This window comes from Mycteria americana, chromosome 9, assembly GCF_035582795.1.
Source record: "Mycteria americana isolate JAX WOST 10 ecotype Jacksonville Zoo and Gardens chromosome 9, USCA_MyAme_1.0, whole genome shotgun sequence".
Lineage (NCBI taxonomy): Eukaryota > Metazoa > Chordata > Aves > Ciconiiformes > Ciconiidae > Mycteria > Mycteria americana.
Genome location: NC_134373.1, coordinates 15,227,195 through 15,255,049, shown reverse-complemented (window position 1 = coordinate 15,255,049; position 27,855 = coordinate 15,227,195). Strand labels below are relative to the sequence as shown.

Below are 27,855 nucleotides of genomic sequence, written 5' to 3'. Positions count from 1 at the left end.
TGTTTTTGTGTAGAATGGTGCAGCTGAAATGTGCCTGTCTCTTCTAAAAGAGAGTGAACAGTTTCCTTAACTGTGCCTGGAAAGCTGCTCCTTGACTCTGCATGTTCAGTTGCTTTCTCCTCTCCTAGTAGGATGCTCTCCATCCCTATTTAGATATTGCTCAGATTTTCATCATTTGAGTGTATTCACACTATTTAACATCTTGAGCTCCAGTTTCTTCTTCAGGGCTGTCCTGGTTTCAGCTGGGGTAGAGTTAATTTTCTCCGTAGTAGCTGGTATAGTGCTTGTTGTGTTTTGGATTTAGTATGAGAATAATGTTGATAACATGCTGATGTTTTAGTTGTTCCTAAGCAGTGCTTACACTGGTCAAGGACTTTTCAGCTTCCCGTGCTCTGCCAGGTGCACAAGAAGCTGGGAGGGAGCACAGCCAGGACAGCTGACCCCAACTGGCCAGAGGGCTATTCCATACCATATGGCCTCGTGCTCAGCATAGAAACTGGGGGAGCTGGCCGGGGGCAGTGATCTCTGCTCGGGGACTGGCTGGGCATCAGTCAGCGGGTGGTGAGCAACTCCATTGTGCATCACTAGTTTTGTACATCCTTTTTTCCTATTATTATTATTATTATTATTATTATTATTATTATTATTATTATTATTATTATTATTATTATTATTTCCTCTTCCTCTGCTGTTCTATTAAACTGTCTTTATCTCAACCCAGGGGTTTTATTTTTTTTTTTTCCTGATTCTCTCCCCCATCTGGGGGTGGGAGGGGAAGGTGAGCAGGCGGCTGTGTGGTGCTTAGTTGCCAACTGAGGTTAAACCACGACAGTCCTTTTTGGCGCCCAATATGGGGCACAAAGGGTTGAGAAAACGACAGATCCGATCAGAACGTGTGAAAACAAATTTGTTATAAGCATTCATTGTACTAGTTTAGTAGTTGCTGGTCATAATGTTGATTTAGTTGCTTTCAAGAGTTGTTGTATTTGTTCTCAGAGTTGTGTTACGTAACACCGTACTTGCCGTATATACTGTTTATCAGTATTTATGTGCTATTTATCACCTCTGGGAGGTGGATTAAGGTTATCGCTTTGCTGTATTGTGTAACACTGGCTTATGGTATGATAAAATTGTTGGTCGTGAGATCAGTCTTGTATTTGTACTCAGCATTGCCATCACCTCTGTACTTCAGGAGCCATCTCTCGGAAATTATTAATAATTACGCTTTTTACTTTTTCTCCTGTCATGGTTTAGCCCCAGCCGGCAACTAAGCCCCACACAGTCGCTCGCTCACCTCCCCCCTGGTGGGATGGGGCAGAGAATCAGAAGAGTAAAACTGAGAAAACTCGTGGGTTGAGATAAAGACAGTTTAATAGGGAAAGCAAAAGCTACGCACGCAAGCAAAGCAAAGCAAGGAATTCATTCACTCCTTCCTATGGGCAGGCAGGTGTTCAGCCATCTCCAGGAAAGCAGGGCTCCATCATGCGTAATGGTTACTTGCGAAGACAAACGCCATCACTCCGAACGTCCCCCCTTCCTTCCTCTTCCCCAGCTTTATATACTGAGCATGACGTCATGTGGTATGGAATAGCCCTTTGGTCAGTTTGGATCAACTCTCCTGGCTGTGCCCCCTCCCAGCTTCTTGTGCACCTGGCAGAGCATGGGAAGCTGAAAAGTCCTTGACTAGTGCAGCAACAACTAAAACATCTCTGTATTATCAACACTGTTTTCAGCACAAATCCAAAACATAGCCCCATACCAGCCACTATAAAGAAAACCAACTCCATCTCAGCTGAAACCAGCACACTCCTCAGAGAGCCTGCCTATGGGGGAGACACCTTCCTCTATGTTCCCCTTCCTCTCCAGGCTAATTACAGTAGCTCTTGAGAATTTCAAATATCCTTGCGATGTTCAAACCAGCATGGTCCTATTGCTATGTCTCCTCAATGTGTGTCAGGTCTTGCTTAGGGTTAAACAACGATTTAAGAATACTGTGGTTACTCCAACCCTGGTGACAGGCACTGTGGTTGCTCCAGCCCCGGTGAGAGGCACCGCAGCTGAACCAGAGAACCAACCCCTGCTAGTGTCAGTAGCCCCCATACACAAGAAGAAATCTTGGAAGCGAAAGTCAGTTTGTTTAGTAAGGGATGAAGAAGCTTCTCCTAAGAGGGAGCAGGAGGAAGCAGCATACTGTCCTGCCAGTGAGGAGGCAGACTAAAGCAGGGCCATCATGAGAACAGGAGGAGGAAGAGGAAGAATTCCCTGCTTCCCCCTGAGGAAGAGCTTGGCAGGAGGGTTCCTCCTCTTCCTCGGAGGGAGAGGAAGAACTTGTAAACAAGACAGTAACCACCCAATCTCTATCCCTGAGTGAGCTGCAAGATGTGTGAAAGGATTTCAGCTGTCATCGAGGCGAGCACATTGTCACCTGGCTGCTCCGATGCTGGGATAATGGGGCCAGTAGCCTGGAATTAGAGGACAGAGGTGCCAAGCAGCTGGGATCCCTTTCTAGGGAAGGGGGCATTGACAAAGTGATTGGAAAAGGGGCACAAGGCCTCAGCCTCTGGAGGCGACACCTGTCAGGCATGAAGGAAAGGCATCCCTTCAAGGAAGATGTTATATGTCACCCAGGCAAGTGGACCACCATGGAGAGAGGTATCCGGTACCTGAGGGAGTTAGCCGTGCTGGATGTGATTTATGGTGAGCTGGGCAACAAGCAGTTAACCAAAGATCTAGACGAAGTCAAGTGCACGCAACCCACGTGGCAGAAGCTTGTACGGAGCACACCATCATTGTATGCCAACTCATTGGCAGTAATGACCTGGAAAGACTGAGAGGGACAAACAGTGGATGAATTGGCTGGCCAACTCCAGCAATAGGAAGAAGATCTCTCTTCCTCCCTCGTCTCAGCTGTGGAGAAACTGTCCCGGGAGGTCCAGCAACTCAAAGAGGATAGGTCCTACTCTCCACCTGTACTGACCAGTATCTCAGCTATTAGGAGTCAGCGTTCCTCTGCTCAAGAGAGAGGATATAGAGGGTACACACCACAGGGCACCCTATGGTTTTACCTGCGTGACCACGGAGATGACATGAGGAAGTGGGATGGAAAACCTACCTCGACCCGAGGGGCATGGGTACGTGAGTGGCAAGGAAAAACAATCACACAAGGGGGTTCTTCCAGGAAAATTGCTGCTCCGATTTCCAGTGGGCAATTCCCCAGACAGAGTAGAAGGGCTGATCTTACTCCCAATTTTAATGAAGGAAACTCCTGACTCATATTTACAAGAAGTGGGTAATGAATACTATGACCAGGACTAGAGGGGCCCTGCCTCCAGCCAGGTGGAGGAAAGGGACAACCAGGTTTATTGGACTGTGTGGATTTGCTGGCCTGGCACATCAGACCCACAGGGGTATAAGGCTCTAGTAGACACTGGTGCACAGCATACCCTAATGCCACCAAACTATACAGGGGCAGAACCCATCTGTATTTCAGGAATGACAGGGGGATCCCAACAGCTTACTGTATTGGAGGCCAAAGCCAGCCTAACTGGGAATGAATGGCAAAAGCACCCCATTGTGACTGGCCCAGATGCCCCGTGCATCCTTGGCATAGACTACCTCAGGAGAGGGTATTTCAAGGACCCAAAAGGGTACCGGTGGCCTTTTGGTATAGCTGACTTGGAGACAGAGGAAATTAAACAGCTGTCTACCTTGCCTGGTCTGTCAGAGGATGGTGCCAATTGCTACCACAGCGGTGCACTGGCATTAATATTGCACCAACTGAGACTCCCTGATTCCCATCCATAAACTGATTCATCGACTGGAGAGCCAAGGAGAGACCTGCAAGACTCGCTCACCCTTTAACAGTCATATATGGCCAGCGTGAAAGTCTAATGGAGAGTGGAGACTAACAGTAGACTATTGTGGCCTGAATGAAGTCACGCCGCCGCTGAGCGCTGCTGTGCTGGACATACTAGAACTTCAATACGAACTGGAGTCAAAGGCAGCCAAGTGATACGCCACAGTTGATATCACTAATGCGTTTTTCTCAATCCCTTTGGCAGCAGAGTGCAGGCCACAGTTTGCTTGCACTTGGAGGGGCATCCAGTACACCTGGAATTGATTGCCCCAGCGGTGGAAACGCAGCCCTACCATTTGCCATGGACTGATCCAGATGGCACTGGAACAGGATGAAGCTCCAGAACATCTGCAATACGTTGATGACATCATTGTATGGGGCAACACAGCAGAAGAAGTTTTTGAGAAAGGGAAGAAAATAGTCCAAATCCTCCTGAAAGCCTGTTTTGCCATAAAACAAAGTAAGGTCAAGGGACCTGCACAGGACATCTAGTTTTTATGAATAACATGGCAAGATGGACGTCATTCCACCGGATGACGTTTGCAATGGATGTGATCAACAGAATAACAGCCATGTCTCCACCAACTAGCAAAAAGGAAACACAAGCTTTCTTAGGCGTTGTGGGTTTTTGGAGAATGTGTATTCCAAATTACAGTCTAATTGTAAGCCCTCTCTATCAAGTGACCCGGAAGAAGAACAATTTCAAATGGGGCCCTGAGCAACAACAAGCCTTCGAACAAATGAAATAGGAGATAGTTCATGCAGTAGCCCTTGGGCCAGTCTGGGCAAGATAAGATGTAAAGAATGTGCTCTACACTGCAGCCCGGGGGGAATGGCCCTACCCGGAGCCTCTGGCAGAAAGCACCAGGGGAGACTCAAGGTCGACCCCTAGGGTTTTGGAGTCGGGGATACAGAGGATCCGAGGCCCGCTATACTCCAACTGAAAAATAGATATTGGTAGCATACGAAGGGGTTCGAGCTGCTTCGGAAGTGGTTGGTACTGAAGCACAGCTCCTCCTGGCACCCCAGCTGCCAGTGCTGGGCTGGATGTTCAAAGGGAGGGTCCCCTCTACACATCATGCAGCTGATGCTACGTGGAGTGAGTGGGTTGCACTGATCACACAATCAGCTTGAATAGGAAGCCCCAATCACCCAGGAATCTTTGAAGTAATTATGGACTGGCCAGAAGGCAAAAATTTCAGAATATCACCAGAGGAGGAGGTGACACGTGCTGAGGAGGCCCCAGTATAATAAACTACCAGAAAATGAGAAGCAATATGCCCTGTTCACTGATGGGTCCTGTTGTCTTGTGGGAAAGCATGGAAGGTGGAAGGCTGCTGTATGAAGTCCTGTACAACAAGTTGTAGAAACTGCTGAAGGAGACGGTGAATTGAGTCAGTTTGTAGAGGTGAAAGCCATCCAGATGGCTTTAGATACTGCTGAATGAGAAAAGTGGCCAGTGCTCTGTTGCTGTACTGATTCATGGATGGTGGGAAATGCCTTGTGGGGGTGGTTGCAGCAACAGAAGCAGAGCAACTGGCAGCGCAGAGGTAAACCCATCTGGGCTGCTGCATTGTGGCAAGATATTGCTGCCTAGGTAGAGAACCTGGTTGTAAAAGTATGTCACGTTGATGCTCATGTACCCAAGAGTTGCGCCACTGAAGAACATCAAAACAACCAGCAGGTGGATCAGGCTGCTAAGATTTAAGTGGCTCAGGTGGATCTGGACTGGCAACATAAGGGTGAATTATTTATAGCTCAGTGGGCCCATGACCCCTCAGGCCATCAAGGAAGAGATGCAACATATAGATGGGCTCGTGATCAAGGGGTGGACTTGACCATGGACACTATTGCACAGGTTATCCATGAATGTGAGACATGTGCTGCAATCAAGCAAGCCAAGCGGTTAAAGCCTTTTAGTTGCCGACTGGGGTTAAACCACGACAAGGGCTTTCAAGACGTTTTCATCAGAGCTTTGAGCATCTTGTTTAAAAGAGGGAAGGAAAAATGTGGAAAATGGGTAGGAGGTGGGTGGGAAATGTGCTATCTGACAGTTTTAGTTGAGCTGGCTACTCTGGAAGCCTCTCTGACTTTATTACCATCAGCAACTGTACTGTTTTAATATGCGAAAAGTATATAGACAAGTCATCACCCTCTTTATTTGGATAAATCTGTGTAAGCTTTCTCTTTAAAATTCTCTTTAGTAACTTGACATCACCTGTAGGCCTGTGCTCTCTACCAAATGTCAGCACCCCTTGTTCATGGATACTCCTCTCCCCTGGAACGGCAGCATTGGCTGGTGGGGCTGGAGGCGCAAGGGAAGAACAAGCAATGAAGTGCAGCTCAATAACTTTATCTGTGAGCTCTCCGCATATGAGTGACACTTCCTTTGCCTTTTACTTGGCTGTGGTCAATAAAAATGCCACAAAGCATGTTCAGAATATCAGCTGTGCTTTTCTGTTTGCAAGGGAAACATTGACATCCTGCACTAAGAGATTTTTTTTCAGAAATCTGATTTTTTACAGCAGCTTACTAATCCGTACCTTTTCTTAAAAACATATGAGGAATTCAATGATCTATTCAAAGGTTTTTGCTTTGTCATGTTGTGCCTGGGTTAAAGACTTACATGCAAGTGTTGAATAAGACTAAAATGGCAAAAGAATATGCCATTGGAATGATAAATACTTGATCTGTGTTTACTGAGGCAGTAGATTCTTGTGACATACACACGATGACAAGTTTTGCCCAGTAACCTATGCAGAAAGCAGCTTTTTCCACGGTACTGACTTCAGTATGTTGCAAAACAGTCTGCTTTAGGCTGCATCTACTGCATTCTCCAAGAGAAATCCTACCAAGATTCTCCTAGCATTTGTAATTTGGGAAGACCAAAGCTCCTTAGCAAAACCAGGTCCTGCTGCAAAACTCCAAAAAGTTTACTTCTGGAGAGAGGTACCTTTTAAGCATCTGTGTGCTTAGTGGTTGAGATTGGTTCTTCAGTATAATTGGATAGTTTGCAGAGAAGCTTTCAGCTAACAGATCTTTTCCCATGGCATAACTGAGAAACTGCTAATTCTTGATACAGTTTTCAGGAGAGGGAGCTGTAGCATTTGACAGCAAGGGCACTGCCAATCTGAAGATCAGACTGATTCACCACTGAATATGCACTGCTGAATGTGCTGCACTCCATTTAAATTTTGCTTTCCATGTTACAAATGGACTGCTGTGCATGCTCACTACACACATGCATACATCTTCTCTTTCTCTCTCTTTGCTAAACTGTACTCATCAACATTTTTAATAATATGCATGGCAAGCCTTCCTGACAAATGTGATAGACTGTAAAGAATCTGGCAGAAATCAATAAACATCAAGCAATGAAGAATTTAAATAGTAAATGATGACAGCTTCTTCAGGTTAAAAATCAATAGTACAATGTTGAATGTGGTCTTGGATGCCACAATCAGGTCATGCTAGGCAGGTGTTGTCTCTTCACCGAGACCTCTGAGGCACCTTTAGTGCAGCGAGGGCAAGGGAGATGCCAGCATGCATTCGAAGAAGCTTGAGTGCCGTGTTTCTAGTTGGGGTGAACCCTGCAGTTCAGATAAATTTCAGTGAGATAAATGTTTTTTAAAAGTTCACTTATTTTGATTGCTGTAAGAACATACCTGTACGTATTCCATAGAAATTGGGTTGCAAACTCAGCAAGGACAGTATTTTCTGAGGTAGGAGCTGCGTCTGCTCCTTGAAGAACACACAGGAGATACAAGCAGTGTAGCGCACACTGTGCATCGCTCACTGATGCTCCCAGCCTCTCATCCCCAGGTAGTGCTTGGACTCCACGTCTTTTATACTGACTTGGTAGGCGAGACTTCTTTTTTCTTTTACTGCAAAATGCATTTAAGATGTATAGGGGAGGTTTAAAATAGTAGGCCACTAGAGGTTACTAACTTTTGGAATTTAATTTTTTCCTATTTTGGGCGTTGGTTGGTTTGTTTTTTAAATGTGTTGAATATTGCAGAAAATCCATAAATTACCCTCTCTGTTGTCAATATCACAGCTATCAACCAGCAGTGGAAAGCCATTCTGCATTCTCCCACCCTCTTCTTTCAGTTTTTTAACTTGACTCTGTCAAACTGAAGAGTCCCAGCACCTTGGTGGCCCTTGTGGCTGTGGAGTTTAGTAATTAGTATTCTTAAAGCTCATCTTGTTTAGGATCTCATTCCGCCGTGCCCTATGCCTGAATACTCTCTCCAGTATAGTGTAAACTGTAAGTCAGTGTGGAATAGTAGGCTGCTGGAATTCAGTTGTTCTTGTGGGCAGATTAAACCTGCTGGAAGATGGACAATATGAGGGAATGATGTCAAATTTTTCTGAGTCTCTATAATCTTTGATCTTCCTAAACCAAAAAAAGCCAAATCCCAGATATCCTCCTTTTTAATTGTTTAACTATTTCATAGGTGTAATATAAAAATAATATGCCCTCAAAGATCTATTAAAGTTGTTGTGAAGGGCAGTTTTCTTCTCAGATGTAACTAAGAATCACATTTGTTTGAGAATGAAAGTCATTCTGACTCATAGATTATTGATTAAAAATACAGTTCTAAACTACCTTTTTTATATATATGTGTATAGAGTGTGCTCTTATTCTGGATATTTAGTGCTTTAGTATGTCCATAACTTTTAGGGTGTAACACAATGTTTTTAAAAGTAATACACAGTGTACATGTGGGCTATTTGTTTTCACAAAGAAACCTATTTTTCTTAGTGTGTAGATTTCATGTTAGATTTAAAAATAAACTTGTATGTTTTCTTTGGCTTTGAGCCTACTTATAACTGCAAATGCACTGATTTAATATGACAGGTAACCTGTCTATTGTGATAGCCCTCAAAAAAAATTCCTGCTCTATTTTACAGTCGCTTAGGAAGACAGCTCTTCCCTGGAGTACTTGGGCAACACGGGGTTATCTGGGGACAACTGTAACTTATTTAAATTTTCCTTGTACAAATGAAAGCCCATTCACTACTTTTGATTATTTTCTGGATCTGTAGGATTTGGCTACTTAATTTGCTTGTATGTGATGATTCTGTAGAAGTTCAAAAGACAATAAAAGTAGCCCTTTAATTTTTTTTTTCCTCGTTAAGAGAATTGGAGGAAGTAGAAGATGGAACTGAAAGAAGAGTTAATTTCCTATGCATGCATTTTTGAGTTTTTGGTAACCACCCTGATTAGCTTTTCTGACCAGTTTCACTAGAAAAAAAGTTTTCTAAAAAAACTTACAGGAAGATTTTGTCAGGATTTCCCTGTTTGATTCATGAAGAGAGGGGAATACAGGAAAAAAAAATCAGCAAATAGAAATGCCTGTTGATCATGCCTGTGTTACAAATATAGTAACATGAAAATCTGTTATATTGGTGGTTTGTTATTCAGGGTCTGTCCATTTCATTTTTATGGAATATAAAAATTCCAGTGTCAGCTTTTTTGGAAGAATAATTGACAAAAAAACCCTCCCCAAAACTCCCACCAAACACCCCCGCCCCCCTCCCCCCACCCCCAACCTCCAAAACCAAAAGAAAATGATACAACTTATTTTCTGGTCTTACTGCATGTTTAGCTGACCAAGCTAAGAATTATTGTATCTAGGGCAAATTGCTTCTGATGGATCATTATGCAACTGGATAAAGGTTCATAACAACAACAACAAAAATCCTGCATTATTAGGAAGCAATGCCAGAATTTGTCTAAATCATTTGCAGTAATTGTCCTTGAGAGAGAGCTTAGCTGTGCCACGTGTTTTTATGTTGTATCTAATCTGCTGTAACTGTGTGTTGCCACTTCAAGGGTGGTCACAGATTCCTCCCTTATGCCTGTGCATTTCTTCTTGCATCAACTCGAATGATCATAAGACCATGGGTCAGTGAGATCAGTCAGCTGATCCCAGAGGAAATTGTTGTACTAGGAAAAAAAATCATTTGGGGGCTTGGTCATCTTTCTCACCTTGCAAACGTGCACTTTCTAGATCTGTTGCATGGTTTTTGGAGAAAGGTCAGAAGTTGTCTTCTCAACAGCAGCCTGCACTTGCATCAGTTACTGAGCCTTTAACTCATGGCAGTATATCCAGTGGCCATTTGGTTCAGTTTTACGTGTCCTGTAAACGCTATAGGACTGGCGTGCAAGCGTAGAGCTTCCTATAGCTTGAATGCATTAGGGTGTTCTAATGTAAATGGAAATACCCGGTAGAAGTCCACTGGCCACTAATCCTGAGTGATGGTGTTCAGTACAATTTGAGGGGAGGGGGTGTTACAGAAGATGTAGACTAGCGTAGAAAGTAGGAAAGTAATCTGCTAGAATACAGACCCTACTAATTTCTCCTTTTTTTTTTTGTTTTTTTTTGTTTTTCCTTCGATGTTCTAGCCAAGTCAAGTACCTTCCTTTTCAAATTATGATCACCCAGAATAGATTTAAGGGCACTGTAAGGCTGACAGTGTAAAATCCTCAATAGGAAATGAAACAGCACATAGCCATGAAACAGCAAAAATCTGTCAGAGATAATATAGAGGTTTTTGATAATGTTGTTTGAGGAAGGAAACTTCTGATAAAATGAGCTGAGTTGCACTTTTGATTACAATTTGGTTTTTTTCTTTGTTTGTCAGTGAGGTTGTATGCAACTGAGGGCAGAAATAAAAATATTTAAATATGATTTGACTAATTTGCTTATTGGCTTGATGTCCTTAATGTGTGATCTTCATGTTTGTAATGTGTCCACATGGGAAAATTGACTGAAGCAGCTCACATGAAGCTTAAATTAAGAACATATAGAATAACTTTTTTTTTTTTAATGATGAAGTCTCTTCTGACTTAAAAGCTTTAATATTCTGGTTAATTTACTTAGGGGTTGACTTAGGAAAATGTCTAGTACTTGGTGTCTTTCGCTTTCAAAGTACACAAATCCTAATCTTAAAAAAAAATAAAAATTTGATAGCCATTTTACATTTCATCATATTTTTATATATTAGTGTGCTCTGAGTCTAATATTTTTTCTATCCTTTCTGCTATCTGATTGATTAGGAATTTGGTTTTAACATAGAGAATTCTGTGAAGAAGCGTGAGATGTGTTTCCCTGTGCTCTTTTTCAGCGAAATGACAAAAACAGTGGAGATTTCTGGGGAAGGTGGACCCTTGGGAATACATGTAGTGCCCTTTTTTTCATCTTTGAGTGGAAGGTATGCTATTTTCTGCTTTGCTCAAGAAATATATTAATGAAAGAATGTCAGTTGTTGTTCTCTTAACATACTAACTATTTAACCATAAGGAAAAGAAATGCTTAAAATAAAATTGGTACTAGAGTCTGACACCATCTTCTATTACCAAAATATTTACTAGTCTAAGTTACGTATAAGACAATACCAACCCCTTTATTCATATAAGTCCTTTTAATTGCCTCTGTTTTTTTTTCTCTGAATGGTCAACTAGACTTTCTGTAGAATAAGGTAATACTAAAGGTATAGGGGCTAGGGGGTTGGTTCTTTTTTGTGGTGTTGGGTTGGTTTTGTGGGTGTGGGGTTTGGTTTTGGTTGTGTGTCGGTGTTTTTGTTTGGGTTTGTTGTTTTTGTCGTGTGTGTCGTGTTCCCCCCCCCCCCCCCCCCCCCCCCCCCCTGGATTTCTCTTCATAGCCCCTTCCTTAGTGACATATCAGACAAGAAAAGTAAAAAAATTTGCTTGCCTGGTCTGCCTCATATTTTTCAAGCCACCTTTCAGATTTGGTTGTATAGCATTTATAAAATGTGCACTATACCATGAACCTTTCTTTGTCACAATACAATTACTTTAATTATAAATGATTTAACATAGTCTCTTGAGATCACAAAAGCCCATTATAGCAGCATGCTCATATTGATGTACTGTAGTTAAAACTGTGTCAGCATTTTCATTATAACTGTTTTCCAAGCTATGTAACTCAGATGTATTAAAAAAATATATAAAAAATAAAAAAATTCTAGGCTGAAATTTGACATACAGAGGCTTAGCCAGATAGTTCATTTGACACTGGCAGCCCTGAATAAGAGATGGGAAATTGCCAGTGCCATAAATGACACTACTTTGTGTTACAGGCAGCCATTTTACTATAAAGACAATTATTGCAAAAGTAAAAATTGTATAATTCTTAAATGTTTCTTTATTTGTCAACTTTCATGTACGACACAGAATGTGAAGGATTAAATTGCTTTGTAAAAGTCTGTGTGTGTTAATGTTTTCTCAGCAAGATCTGAGTTTGTAAGTAGACCCAAGTTCATTCAGAATGTCTTATTTGCCAAAAGGGAAAATAGCTGTCCACCTGCTGCCGGAAAAATGTCGTCACTGTCTCAAGAAGAAAGTTGGTCTTCGATAGGAACTGTAGGAGGTCTGAGTTGTGTCCTTGGCTTTGCAGGCTGCCTGTTTGTCTTGAGAAAGGCGCTTGTATTTGTTACCCCATCAGGAAATGCAGACAATAGCTCTTTGTTATAGGCATGCCATAAAGGCTGTAGTGTGTACACTGTATTTCAAGATCATTAGGTTAAAAATGTGATGAAATTGCAAGCTATTAAAATCAGTAACTGCTGTGACTGTAATACAGTTCTGTACAGAAGCATCGCTGTGTTGGGTGCAGCTTTTAAAGACCTCCATGAAGAAAAAGTGGAGTTCCTTGGTCTACATTGCGTGCATGTTAATATGTCCTTACTTACAAATGCTTTTGGGGATCCCTCTGAGAAGAGAGTTTTTTGACAGACGGACTACTTGTTTAGACAGCTGTCTTGAAATTTTAACGACCCTTGGCAGAACCATACTAATATCTTTGTAAAAGCACTAGAGCGACTTAAATAGCTTGTCCCTTTTATTTAATCAAGCCTGAGACTAGTGTATAAATTTTAACTCATCATAACATGAGAAAGTACAGAAGAGCATCTTCTATTTCTGTTAATGACAAGATACAATTTATGGGGGCACACTGGCCATGACTAACTTGGTCTGGTATTTCAATTGTAAAGTTGTCTTCTGATAAGGTAATGCTGGCTTTAGGCTAGTGCTCCTGCAGAGCAGAATTTTTCTAGAGGTAGTTAAAACATTGTGTTGATTTACAAAATCTTTGTTTCTACAGGAAATAAAAAACTAATGACAATAACTTTTCCCCTTTCTTCTGCACTTAGATATCATTAAAAAAGGAAATTAAAATTTAATAGTGCATTAAAATAATGCTAAAATTGAGGCTGTGGAAAAAAGTAATGGAGCAATGAATTGAAGCTGCCACAGCGTATGTAACTCAAGCCACTCATTCAGGTAGTACAGCCCAGACAACGCGTTTCAGACAAGTGGGCAATCCTATTGCATTACATGGATGCAGCATCTAAACACAACAGGATTAGTGAAGATCATAGCAACTGACTTAATTTGTAATTTCTTTTATTTCTCTGCTTTTATTGGTTTGCATCTTAACGTAATTATATTTCATTAGTTCTTAGTGTTTAGTTTTTTGATTGCCACTAGTTGGATATTTGTCATCAATAGGGCTGCAGCCTCTCACCACCACTGCCCCTTTGAATCCTTTAGTGAAGCGTAACACAGGTTGCAAGAGAATCTTTATGTGATAGATTGAATCATTTTTTTCTGAGATGTTTTGAAGAAGTAATATTCAGAAGGAACCAAGTTTTCACTTAAAGTACATTGATATGACATAAATAAATTTTTAAATCTTATTATACAGTAAATCTAAAATCAGATGCATGGTGAATATAGTGTCATTTGAAATAGTTAATGGTGTGCTGTGAATCTGTTGAATGGACTTAAATATGAGGGGCAATCATGAATCTGAGAAAAAAAAATGAGTCCTGTGTTGTGATTGGAGTGCTGGCATGTCGGAAATTGCACATTAGTATTTTATGGAGTATAGCCAATAGAAAATGGTCTCTAAAGGTCATCTGTCTTTGATGCTGATGTGGCATGGAAATTTAGTGGATAAAACTTGATTATAAAAGGTCTTCACAAACATGCAGTTGTCAGGTTTTTTGGACATTATACTGGTATCATTGGATATATCTGTGTTGAGTTGTAGTCTGCAATACAGAGGTGCTCCAGGTAGGTCAGAAGCAGCCTAGCGCTCCCAGCAGAGTTAGCCCCATTGGAATTTTGCAGCACCCACGCTTGTTCACTTAACGCATTATCAGAAGTTTCTGTGCTGCACCTCAGTTTTCAATTTGCACATAACCTGGTAGCAAACAACTTAGGTTTTGATGTTCTGCTTCTCTCCTGCCACAAATAGTATTGCTGTCACATATCAAAACAAGGGGCTTTGGCAACTGAAAAGTTTCAGAGACTTTTCAAGCATAGAAATAGTGGTTATTTTTTATCTTATTCTAATGCCCGCTTAGTTTATTATAGTCAAGTTAGAAAATTACTTTTAATTTGTTTGTGCTTTTCTTTGGAGCAATGTAATCTTACTTAGTGGCAGACAAATATTGCATAAGCTACATTCAAATTTTTAACTGGATGGGGAGATCTAGGTGTTTTCCCATGTTTCTCCAAGTATGACCTACAGGACTTAATGCTTCCTGAAGTTCTAGCAAGTAGTATAGCATCAATGTCCAGCAGTTTTTCTTGGTGTGTCTTGCAGTCCCCTCCCTGTTAGTTAAAGAGTGAGCCGGAAACCATTCCTCTAGGTTAAGCACTTCATAATGGTCTACTGTATCTCATCTCATACACAGTAGAGATTAATATCTATTTTTAGTTGCTATAAATTCATACCAACAGAATGAAGGATAGTTTTCACTCTTTTTTGCCTTTTAGGATGCTGGGACTCTTCATCCGTGGTATTGAAGAAAATAGCAGATCTAGGCGTGATGGGCTTTTCCATGAAAATGAATGCATTGTGAAGATTAACCATGTGGACCTTACAGATAAAACCTTTGCCCAGTAAGTGCTGGTTTACTGATACTTTTAACTATCCAGGATTTTATACAATGCTGTGTTTATTAAGTGATTCATGCAAAGGATTAATATTTATTTCGGGTAAAATGCCTGTAAAATTGATACCTCACAGAAACTTTGTAATTTTCTTTCTGAAACCTCCAAATAAGGTGAAATTTGAGGAGAGGAATCTTCTTGTAGTCTTAGTGAACCTATTGTGCTTACCTAATTTAAATAGCTTTAAGTTTTTTAATAGTTATCTTCACTTTCTAATTCTTCTGTTATTTTTTGCATATTTTCTTTGTAATTTGTTCCTCATAAGACCTTCAGAATGAGTCAACATCGCAGCATGTTTTTTGATGTTCTTTTGCAAATGAAATAAGATTTTTTTTTTTTTTTTTTTTTTTGGTGCTGCAGCTTTTTGAGCATTTAATATTTTAAAAATACCAGTACTGTCAAACTATGATTAGTTGAGCTAAACGGTAAGTCTCACCTCTTACGACTTTTATTACAAATCTGTTGACATTTATTATCCATCTCAAATTACTTTAAGTAACAGGTTGCTTTGATCAGCTGTGAATTAATGTGACATTGTTACACAAAAGAATAGCCTCTCAAATTTCACAGATATTTGCTGTAGTAATTAAATAGTAATTTGTTTTTACTTTTAATCCATATGTTTAGACAGCTGAGTGATTGTTTATAATATAACAAAAACCTATTGAGATCTCAAGGGAGTTGAGGCTTATCTTTCTAAACAGTAACCCAAATGTTCAACGTTTCTAGACTAAAATCAAATAAGTAATTTCACTGTTTGGGATAAATATTTGCAAAATTGGTTTTCATAAAACCAGCGTAATTCTGTAGTAGGTAGTACATTGTTTCTGAGGCTGTGCTTTTTGCCTTCTGATAGGTTTTCAAGTTAACTGTTTTCTGAATATTTGGTGGTAAATATATTCTGATGTGATATAGTACATGCCATTCTCTTCCACCCATGGAAAGTTCCTACATAAGATATCAACTTTATCAGAACATAAGTGTTGGTATCATATTAAAATGTTCATTGCCTCAACCTGTGCAGTTTTGCAATGAAGACGTATCCTTCTCAAATGAGATTTTGCCTGAATCAAAACCTCTGTTTTCAAAATTGCGTGTGATCTTTTCTTTACAATTTGTTGTCTCCTTTGTGTTCTCTTCAGAATGTAACTAGACCTCCAGAGGCTTTAAGCCTATGAGAGGTATCTGGAGTGGAGGACTCCGCATATTTTTCTGTAAGGTTACTAGATTTTGGGACAGTTAGAAATATTGCAGTAAACTTTCCAGTTCTCCATCGGGCTTCCTTTCAAAATGAGAAATGCAAGACACTTCGCTTTCTCCAAGTTTGTGTAAAGTTTGGGAGTTGGAAGGGATATTTACAAAGATAGTTGTTAGTTTAGAGAAGCCAGTCATCTTAGACAATCTCTCTGTCATTGGGAGAGTGAAAGAGAGAAGTGACTAAAAGGTGATTCAGAGCAGAGCCTAATGTGGTTGGTCTACTTCACCTTATGGTACAGTAACAAGTAGTGTGGCTGCAGTGGCATTGGATCTGAGGAGAAAAACTGGGCAGTGAGGACTCGACATCCCTTTAGGGACTGGGGGGAGTATTTTGGACACGCTCTAGCCCTGTCCCATGTCCTGTTATGTTATTCTCCTGCATTGCCTTCCAGAATAGCCTTCTGCATCATCTCTCTTCCCTGGCTGTTGAGAATGGTAAAGAAAGCAGCTTTCCAGGCTGAAGCTAGTCTCAGTAAATATGGCTTTTAGTTTTCATCTGGCATGACATAACTGTACTAACCTGACAGAAGTCCAAGTTACAGAAATGGAGTAATTGTAATGGATGTGACGAAGTATTGTCCCAATAACTATTGACCCAGAAATAGTCATCAGATTCTCCTTTGAAAGGAAAATCTGTTTGCTAGTTTCAAATTGACATTTCTTCATAACCCTTGTAAAAGCTGTTTTAACACTTAGCAGACTGTTATATGCTGTCTCTTCCTGTTTTCAGCAGAGACTTACTAGTATTGCTCCTGATGATTGCTGCTTCTGCAGCTGTAATAGCAGCAGCCTACTTTCTGTATTCCCATGTTTATAATAGTTTTTTATATTGGGACTGTTGGTCTGCTTTTTCATTTGCTGTTAATCTATTCAATTACATTCTGTTGTGTTGCAGAGTTTCTAGCACCTCTTTTAATTGACTCCCTTACTTCTTTAAAGTATGTGTTTGGGGTCTCAAGAAATGTAAATTTCTCCATCCATTATTTTTTCTCTTTGAAGTGCAGCCAGTTATTTTGCCCCTGAAGACTGTATTTAGGCTTTCCCACAGGATGTCTTGCGTTATTTCCACTATTTTTTGTTTGAAGGGCATCTTATATTTTCTCTTTCATATATTTAAAATATTCATCTCCTGAAACTGAGTTATTAAATTACCTTGTAACATATGGCCAAGTGGCTACTTGCAAGGATGAAGACGGGGCGTGAAAGAAACCTGCTTAAGACCTTACATCCTTATGCTGGGAGCATGCCATGGTTTCTACAACCAGGGTAAGGTCTGTCCTTGAAAACCTTCACAGGCTATAGGTGAGCAGGTAGCACATAACCCCTGCAGACACTCTGGGACAGTGCTGTTACAGTCTTGAAACCTAACCCTTGAGGGTAGTGCTGGAAAAATACCTTTTCACAACACTGTCCCTGCTACCTTTCTTTTCCAAGTTTGAGGTTTCTCTTCTGGCAGTGTCTCTCGTCAATGAATGCAGTTATTCTGAGTCTTGGTGCACGTACACTCAGTGTAGCCAAGATGGTTCTTTCCCACAGCAGTATCCATTGGGACTGCCCCCTGACTTCAGTGTCTTCATGCTGCAAAAAACCCCCTCGAAACAGCCCCTCCCTTCCACTACCTACAGCTGCAAGGTGGAGGTACGGTGCAGCTCTGTTGATCTGGGAAAGCAGTAGGTGTGTGTTCAAGATGTTAACGTTTGCAGTGGCTTCCTTTCTGTATCAGTGTAAAAAACTGTTTATTTTGGAAGTACTTTCAACATTGACTCCTGTTGCATAATTGAGTGTAAATCCAAAGCCAAGACTTCAGTGAAATACTGACTTTGCCTGACTGACAAACATGCTACAGAAAGGCAGGAGATATGTAAATTGTTCTCAAAAGGACCCCATGATTTATTTAAAAATTAATGTGGCCATTACTTCCCCTCTTCTGCTAAGCAGAAGTTCTTGTTTTTTCATTCTCAAAATGTGCTTCAGCTACTACTTCTGTTTATACTTGAGTTGTCTTCTGCTGTATGGAAGAAAATCAGTCAACTTCATCAGAAGGTAGAAGGGGAAAGCATAGAAAGAGAGAAGTCTCCTTTGTTCCTTTAGAATCCAAGGTTTGTAAAATGTCTTGATTGACCAAATCTACGGGTTATTCAAAATCCAGGAAAGGCTGTATGAACAGTTGCTTTGGCCAACTTGTCTTAATTGCCTTGCAATGCATGGGAACCCAAACACTGGATTGTTACCATGTTAATCAGTTCAAGGGGAATAGTTTCACTAAATGCTCTAACAGAGTTTCTGGTGTTGCAATTGAGCACATATATAAAGAAACTGATGAAGTAAAGTCCATATATCCACCTTAGCAAGAGATTGCTGCTTGAAAGATGTGAGTAATATCTACCTATTCATTTATCCATTTATGTATAAACACACAAATAGTTGCAACTTTTTTGGTCACCAATTTTTTTTCTGATGTCTATATATCCCATGCCATCATCCTTTTCCGTTGCAGCATTTGCAGTCACAATATTTCTTCTGAAGATGTCCATATATCCCATACCCTCATCCTTTTTTACTGGTGTGGAATCAGTCAGCAGTTGCATTAGGGATGATGAAGGAATCTGAGGGGTAGTTAGGCTGTACTCAGAAAAAAAATGGGGTCTTGAGCTTGCTCATAGAAGATGTATCCACCAGAGCAATTGGTCGTAAGTACTCAGGGTGCCTCTATGCCAACAAGAAAATACGTAACAGGCAAACACTTGAAAAAAGTAGCAAGCTGTAACTTCAGGAGTCTTTTGATGAGCTTTTGCCATCAGAACTTCCCTTCCTGATGTGCTGCATGAAGAACTCTGTTAATTAGTTTATTCTGGCTGATATGTTTTCATAGCAGCCTAGGAATCCTGACAGATGTGCTGTTCCTGCTTGAAATGTAAGGAAATGCTGTAGTTTAGAAGTCTTATTTCATGTGTACTTTTTAGAAAAGGGACCCTGTAGGTGTGACAGTAAGGTTATTTCTTCACATTTAAGATAAATTTTTGTCTTATTCTCTGTAAACTTCTTCAAACTTTGCCTGAATTTTCCGGTTTGTTATGTGAATTTTCAAACCTTCCTTTTAAAGGGCTCAGGACATCTTCCGTCAGGCAATGAAATTCCCAAGTGTCATCTTGGAAGTCCTTCCTCCATATAATCGAGAACAATATGAGAAGTCTGCTATTGCTCCCCTTTGTTTTCTGGATAATGAAGAAGGAGTTCAAAAAACAAAGATTCCACCTCCTGTTCATCCAAAACCTGCTCTGAAAACGATTAATGTGTCTGGAGCAAGCAGCTTGGAGGCAGGTGTACAGGCAACACTACAACAAGCTAGGAGCCCCAACCTCCCACGTCTGGGTAGAAAGTTGTCTTCTCCCTCGCTGTCTCCCCTTATGGGCTTTGGCAATAAAAAAAATGCAAAGAAAATAAAGATAGACCTGAAAAAAGGTAAGTCTTTGGAGATGGTATGATTAATTCTGTATTGTGTTCTCTATATTGATACCTTAACTTTTAACTAAACTAGTGACATTAAAAGTACAAGCATATTATTTACAGTTAAAAAATTCCAAAACTTCCAAAAGGTAAAAGAATATTCCAAAAGGTAAAGCAATGTTAACAGTAATGTCCTCAACAGTCAGCTTTCTCGTAAATTTTGGCTGCGTGTTATCGAGACTTACAGATTTTTAAAACATCTCAGTTACTGATTATGTGAAAGGTATTTCATTAGCAACATGAGATATTAAGAGATCATTCAGCCTTTTTGCAAGTACAGAGTAAAAATTTTAACTGTCTGCTGGTAACCATTGTTATTTTTATTAATATCTGCTAATTGATCAGCACTGTTATGACATTCTTTTAAAGATATGTTTAAAAATATACTCTGCTCTGTTTGATGTTATCCAGGAAGCTGACCAGAGATTTACTTGTCTTTCCCTTTTTTATTTTCTACAAACCTTTTCTTTCCATCTGTATTTATTCAGCTGTCAGCAAGCTGAATTTTGTGTGTATATCTTTAATTGCTGCTCCATGCGTGTGTCTGTGCATGGAGTAACAGGTTTATGCACATGTAGTAAAATGTGCTTAAGCAGATCCCAATTAGCATTTATATTTTCTGTTTAATTTCTGTCTCTGATTTGGCTGAGAGTTAAATTTGATGCTAGAAGTAGCCCTTTTAAAAACTAACTGTAACTTTATTCTTTTAACACATAATGAGTGTAATCAAGCTGTCATTTCTTAATTTTTGTTATTTCTTAACTTAAATCATTCATTTTTACTTTTGAACTCTTCAGCTTTGCATTAATAAAACCTGCTTCAGAATTTTCCCCATTTTAGATCTAATGCTTTTGATTTTGAAACAGTAATTTATACTTTTAGAAATGATAGGAAAGTGATACTGACATGATATCTCTGAAAACTATCACATGGGTAGCAATCCTGCTCAATATGAAAAGATGTTTATGGATCCTGCTATTCCTGGGTGATTTTGGTGGCTTATAAGCAATACCTGCTAATATTGATTTTACTCCCTAATTATTTGTTAAAACATTTATCTATTAGCATTTGAGGTTGCTTATTTCCAAGCAGCAAATGACTTCACGAATGGAAGCTTTGAAATATCACTTGTCCTTTCTTAACAGCATGTAGTCAGCAGTTTTTGCACTCAAATTGTGTGACATTTTCTACTTTTCACCAAGTTTCAGTAAAACCTGCTAAATTATATTTATGCTCATAAATAAACAATTCTGATTGCTCTGATTTGTTTCAAAGGCTATTGACATTAATGTGAAGGCTGATACTAAAACCACCTAGAGGAAAGGTAAATGCTTTAAAATGAGAGTTCTCGCTTGTTTTGTATTATTGTGGGCTATCCAAAAGTATTTCCATCTGTAGCTGTTACAGGAGGATTTGAGCATGTGTTCTGACACTGATAGAATTCTTCTATAGACCATGCAGAAAATAGGCTCATGTTTACAGCTTTTTGTTTGCTTTCATTTTTTAAGAGCTAACCTGAATGAGTGTCTGTGATGTTACTGACATTGTTTGTTTACTTTTAATGATCATCATGGGCTTGTTGAAATTTATGTTGAAAGTTCTTTATCTGACTTTCTAGGTCCAGAAGGACTTGGTTTCACGGTGGTTACCAGAGACTCTTCAGTACATGGTCCAGGTCCGATTTTTGTGAAGAATATTTTACCAAAAGGTGCAGCAGTAAAAGATGGTCGTTTGCAGTCAGGAGACAGAATCCTGGAGGTTAGGATATAAACATCCATTGTATTTGCATTGCTGAGTATTGATTGCTGGTTTTGGCATAAATATTTTATTTCCTTGTACTACTGATGTATGGAATTAAAAGTCTTGACCTTGGTTAAAAAAAAAAAGGTCTCATGGCTTTTGTACTGTTTGTCAACAAGTATTTTATACCGCGATTTGGAAAAAGCTGCTTTTCATGAGGGTCCATGGGATGTTTGAACAAGGGGGATCTGATAACATGTTGGTTCTTAAAGTAGATAAATGTATCGGTTCAGAAACAAAACATGTCTTGCCTCGTCAGCGATGTCCAAAAATCTCTGATTAATACCAAGGTAGTTAAGTGCTCATTTTAAGGCAATTTTGCTCAAATCGGTCTGTTTAAAATTTTCAGATATCTTGTGACTTACAGTCTCATTATCTAATGGGTTATTTCTACTTACTAACCTCAAAAAGCTCTTAAGGTAAACAGTTTTAATAATACTTAGGTCTTGTTTTTGTACTTTTCATCTTCAAAGTGCTTTACAAACTAATTAAGCCTCACAAACCCCCTGCAAGGTGGGTAAGTACTACAGACCTGCTTTAACAGATGGTGAAAATGAGGGAAAAAAGGTTAAGTGATTTGTGCAGGGCCAGAGGGGGAGACAGTGTGGGAGCTGTTGCTAATTATTCTTTGCTCTCAGTCACTGAATGACACCTGTGTTAGGTGAGGGGAAAATGGCAAAAGACAGTCATACTCACAGATATGGCATCCTGTGTTCTTTTGTGTCTGGTAGGTAAATGGACGGGACATCACTGGCAGGACCCAGGAAGAGCTTGTAGCTATGCTGAGGAGCACAAAGCAAGGGGAAACTGTCTGTCTGGTTGTGGCTCGTCAGGAGGAGGCCTTTCTACCTCGAGAGCTGGTAAACTTGTTATTTTGTCCTGAAGAGTGAGATTGAAACAATTCCATGTTTTAAAACTAGCCCAAGAAATACAGATGAACTGTTGTTGGCTGAGAAAGCCAGCGAAGGGTAACTGTATGAGGCTTGTGTTTGAGAAGTATTTATACTTACATTTGATTTTGATGGATATTTGATTTTATCTACTTTAGATGCAATTCCACGCAATCTGATTTTTCATCCAAAAAATGACATCATAAACATAACTCCCAGGGGAATATTGTAAATGAATCTTGTAACTGTGAGGACAAGCATGACTGAAAATGGATTATTGTCTTTCAGAAAAGCAACAAACTTTAAACCAGAAGTTTAAAGTGCATGTAATAAGTCCTGCAGCTTATCAGTAACAAACTAGTGAGGACGGCTGCCCCCAGGAGATGCATCTCCTAAGCCAGGTGCCGAACTGTGGGAGTGGTGAGGAATAGAATTCCATTGCGCTCCTCACCCATTTTGGAAGCAAGCTTTTCCTTGGCTGCTAGTCTTTGACTTAATAGGCTCCTGCATGTCTGATTTTGTTCTATCTCAGGTGCTTAATTTTCACTTTTTTTTTTAAATGCTGGCATGAAACTATGTTCTCTTTCTCTCTCACATAGACAGAGGAGTACTACATCAGTGTAAAAGTGCTATCTGATACATATTTGTTTCCCCTCAAAGAAGGTCATCTCTTTGGTCGCCTCTTCCTTATCTTGATGGATGGCTATACTTGACCTTTCATTAAGAGGTTCTCGGGATAAAGGAAGGACAGCATTTCCTGCTTTTGTCTCATTTTATCTCCTTTAAAGAACCCAAACCTCCTTCATTCTTTTCTTACGATGCCACCTTCTTGCTTTTCCCTTTGCTTTAGACTGTTAGCAGGCTCTTCTACAGAAATCCTCCATTACGTTGCCTCGCAAAACATTGCTGACAATTTTCCTCTTGGAAAATTGTTGGACCTTGTTGGACCAGTTGGACCTTGTTGAGGTAAGGGTGTCTGTTGCCTATGGTAAGATAAGAAGCTGGAGAGGAGTTCAGATTCTCTCATGTGAGCCTTTCCTCTTGTACTGCTGGTGCCTACTTTTTCCTGTAGTAGAGCAATTATGAAATGTCCTAACAAAACTATTTTTGTTTTCATTTTCCTTTTTTATTGAGTAATCTTTAAGGAGGATCATGGCAGAATATTTTCCGCCCTATAATTGGGCATTCATTGTCAGTGATTCCCAAAGCACCAAAGTCAGTCATTGTAATGCTCTGTTTAGTAAGCCCTGAGCTGTAGAGTCAGTGTCTGTGTGGATCGGAGGGAAATTTCTGAATCTGAAAGTACTAAACTATCTATTATATTTAGCATTTCTTTTCTTCCACCAGCTCTTCTAAGTAAGAGCTTATTTTTTGAAAAGGCTACCCATCAACAGTTTTTTCTTGCAGGTTTTTTAAGTTATAGAACACATTACTTGGAAAATGTACTTTTAAAAAAAAGTATGTTTTCTTCTTTTCTTTCCCCTGTTCCCAAAACATTATACGTTATTCTTTATTGTCATAGTGATTTCCAAGAGAATTTGTACTGTAACAGTGTGTGGGTATAAAAGGCTGGAAGAATCTAAAAGCTATTTATAATTTTTACCTGCCACAATTGCCTGCTATTAAATTCTAGCCCTTACAGCAAGGATTAACTACCTTTCAAAAGGTGACTTACTTATGACTGGCATGATTGAAATCCAGAAAGTAGCCACATTTATCCTGCTGGCTTGACCTTCGCTTAGATTGCTTTCTCTGCGAAAGAATCATGCACAAGTGATGGCCCTCACTGTAACGGTGATGATATGTGAATTCTAATATTGTTCTGTGTTTCTTGTTATCCCCATCAAGTACAATATAATACAAATGTGAGTTACTGAAATACGTTAGATAATTTTATGGAACCATCCCTTCTAAATTAAAAAGCCTTTCAGTGATATCTCTTTGGTAGCTCACGGCAAAAGTGTGGGTTACCATACCACTAAGCTACCAGATGTTGATACTAACGTGACGCTTGTTAGAATTCATGAGATGTCTGAGAATAGTCTCAGCAAAGATTAAAAAAAAATAAATTAAAATTGGTTTAGCTTTTTTGTTTGTTTTTAGCTTTAGCCATGACATTACATTGAACTAATCCTCTGCTACCTCAAAAGTTACAGTGCTGTTTTGATCAAAGAGGAGGAAAAAGCCAGCACTTTAAATGTTTGTTTTTGGAAGGAAAGGCGGTGGATAATCCAGTATTTTTCAAGGACAGCTGTAACTGAATGCTCTGACTACGTAACATGCATGCAGAGTTTACCTAAATACTTGGGGGTTTTGTTAATGCCTGGCAATAATAAGGTAATTGCTTTATATCAGACTTGTTCTTGATTTGAGCAGTTTGCCAGGGATTGTAATCTGAGAAGCTGTTTTCTTTAGATTCCCTGTTACCTGTTGAAAGGAGGAGGAGAAGGACGACATAGTAAATGCGCCCACTCCCCACAGCTTCCTGTGGCAAAGATGCCTCAGGAACTTGGACCCACTAGAGACCATGCACAGAACCACTTTTGAGCATGTTGCTCTGCTAGAACTGGGTTCCTACATTGATTTCTGGAAATAATTTGATAGCTGCATGGGCACAGAGCAAATAATGTAACAACATAACAGCGGGTGGCATTTGGTTGCCAGTGTCTGTAATAATATAATTTGACTTTACCTCATAACAAAGCTGCGGTTTGGAGAAAGCTTGGTCTCACGAATATTTTCTGTTCAGTAAGCTAGATGGGAGTAGCATTTGGGGGTTTTGTTACTGTGATCTATGCTGATGTATGGCTAGCAAGTAGAAAAATATGTTCAGAGTAGCAAACCTTTACCATGCCAGCTGAGAGAGATGTGATATGGGTGAGGATGAATCAGTGTTGCAAACAGGCATTATTAAATTATAGGGAATTGCGGCTTCAGTTACACTAGCCCATGCAACATCTGAGAGTTGTACAGTTACATTGTTTGCACATAATGAGGGAATAAAATAGAAAACCCAATCTTTGTAGTGTTGTTACTGCTTTAAAAAAAGAAAAGGAGGATCTAATGAGAATTTTTTTTTTATTGAAGCAGATCAGTGAAGTAGAATTTGGACCAACCACAGGCTGTCCTCCTTATTATCCAGTTAGCCAAATGTTCCCAGTAATTCATGCCAGCTGTTGACAATGTAGCAGCTGAGTAAGGAGCTGATTCCAAAACTCAGGGGAAGATCTTGATTCACTTAATTACCACAGTCTTCAGAGTGGCCGGTGATTAGTGCATTCTTTAAGGTGCATTTGGGTTTTAAACTGTGTAACACTGATTGTTTTCTAAAGGATGGTGAATATTACAAAGAGAAACTGGCTTAACTGAACAGGTTTGGTTTTTCCAGCTCTTATCAAAGTAAATGGATCACACGTCAAACTGTGGCTATCATTCTGTTGTGTTTTGAAAATACAATGTTTTCATCATGTGTGTTTGTTCCATCTTGCTTTTTCTCCAGGAAAACCGTGTGATCTGAAGGTGCCATTTCTTTTAATAATGATATAAAAATCACTCACTCCCCCTTCTCTTTCTTTATCCCTGCATTGGTAAAACAAGCAAAGCTACTTGAATGAGAACAGCTCTGGCGTAACCCATTCTGTGCCATGACCCTGTGTTATTCATTATTCTTGTTATTTTTCTTGAGCCTTCAGGATAGTGGTTATGATGCACGTAAGCAGAGGAATATGCCTGTTCTGCAATTGCCAGAAATAATATAGCACCAAAAATATTTTGATGCATTTTCTTTAAGTTAGAGCACATACATAGTGTAAGTTTTGCATATGCTTTATTTTTGTTTTAAAGATAGCTTCCACTTGCCAGTTTTCAACTGCAATCGCTGTTTCTTTGGTTTCTTGGCATATTCACTGATCCCTGAAGAATGGAGGAAGAAAGGGAACAAACCAGCATTTTTACAACAACAACTAAAAGAACAACAGTGTATATAATGTAGCAGCTGATCTTTAACTCTGAGTCTTTTTTTACACATATACTATACAGGATAGAAGGAAGCAGGATGAGGGACAGGTTCAATTAAGCATTTTTTCTGCTTACCATGTGATTAACTTTTATGTTTCAGTCTTCCCCCAGTTAATTCCTTCCACTGCCTTGAACTTCTATGCCTGAAGGAGAACTTCTTGTTTGCCTGAAGTGTTTTCCTTTTTGTTTTCAATATTCAAAGCTCAATTTCTATTACTTCCTATTAATTGTTTTTTGCCTTTTATGTGCCTAGACTTAACCATTTTTGCATCTGTTTTTTTAGGTCAAAACAGTGATTCTAGTGCTCAGTTAACCAGAAATAGTCAAATAATTTCTGTCACAGAATGATTCCAGCAAGTGCCCATTCTCTGTTGTCTTATCTCTATTGAAAGGGAGAAGAGTCTGACAGGGAAAAAAAAGTCAATATACATATATTGGATTGTAATAACAGATACAAGATTCAGTTCTTGAATTGTTCTGCATAATGAAGAGAAGGATATTGTGAATACACATGGCACCTTTCATCTTGAATAACTTTATAAACTATGTAGATTTTAAGTCCTGGTTTTTTCCAAGAACTTTTGAAAGAAAGTGTTTAATTTTGGGCCTGTAGATTCTCTTTATCTAGAATAGTTGAGAAATGAGTGTCGGTTGTGTCTACACAAATGTATCTTTTTAGAGTGAAAACATTGTGTGGTCCAGCCCCTCAAAGGTTTTCAGCTTTCATTATGTATTTAAGAAGATGGATACTAGTTCATTATAGCTTAGAGTACTGGAAACTGTGCACTGGGGTTTGTTAATTAGTTACTGTGCTCATTATAAAAGTCAGTAAGAGATCACTGTTTAGAAAGAATGTGACAGTCTTTCCTGTCACAGTGAACAGGAAGCATGGCAAGAAGTATCTCTTTATTTATCCCAGCTTTTGGTGGGACTCCCTAACTTACCAAAGGGGAATAAATTGCTTGAGTAATTCATGTATCTTTAAAAACTCATTGTTTTTTTTATTTACACTAGATCCAACAATTTTGCAATGGCAGAATGAGCTCTCCTGTGCTCTGAAGTGCCAATGTAGCTACCAACACAGCAACCATGTTTACTGTGCTTTTCCACGTGATAGCGGTAGTCAGCCTTTTTGAGGCTGCAGAGACCTTATTGCATCTGGTCTATTCCTTTCTCTGTCAAGCCCATCAAAGTGTTATGATCCAGCAATGATTTGTCTTTCAGATCCCACTCTTCCTATTTTCCAGCAAATACAAGGAACCTTAAAAGGATGGTCTGAAAGCTCTGGTCATAGCACTCATTGGGTGCAAGAATCTCTGATGATGCTCTCCCTGCTGGTAAAGAAAACGTTAGAGTGGCGACAAGTAAGGAGAGAAAACCATAATGTTACTCGTACCATGAGATATTGTATTTGCTTACAGGATTAGTGCCCAAAACTCCTAAGTTGAGGAACCCTACCTCAGAGCATGGGAAATGAAAACTGTTTACTTGATAGCATCAGTCTCGGCTCTGGTGTTGTCCAAAATTGATTGGCA

At 39.6% G+C, this 27,855-nt stretch overlaps 1 protein-coding gene across 3 annotated transcripts in view; it reads left to right on the top strand.

The window, feature by feature from the left end:
- Nucleotides 1-27,855, top strand: part of PARD3B (par-3 family cell polarity regulator beta) — a 443,287-nt gene that overhangs the window by 199,158 nt on the left and 216,274 nt on the right. For all 3 annotated transcript variants that reach the window (XR_012777023.1, XM_075511456.1, XM_075511455.1), the window contains exons 6-10: nucleotides 10,991-11,077; nucleotides 14,673-14,798; nucleotides 19,210-19,568; nucleotides 21,232-21,371; nucleotides 22,145-22,273. Coding sequence is in view for 2 of the 3 variants with exons in the window: in XM_075511456.1 (XP_075367571.1) it covers nucleotides 10,991-11,077; nucleotides 14,673-14,798; nucleotides 19,210-19,568; nucleotides 21,232-21,371; nucleotides 22,145-22,273 (841 nt within the window). In the remaining variant the exon portion in view is untranslated. The remainder of the gene's footprint in view (nucleotides 1-10,990; nucleotides 11,078-14,672; nucleotides 14,799-19,209; nucleotides 19,569-21,231; nucleotides 21,372-22,144; nucleotides 22,274-27,855) is intronic.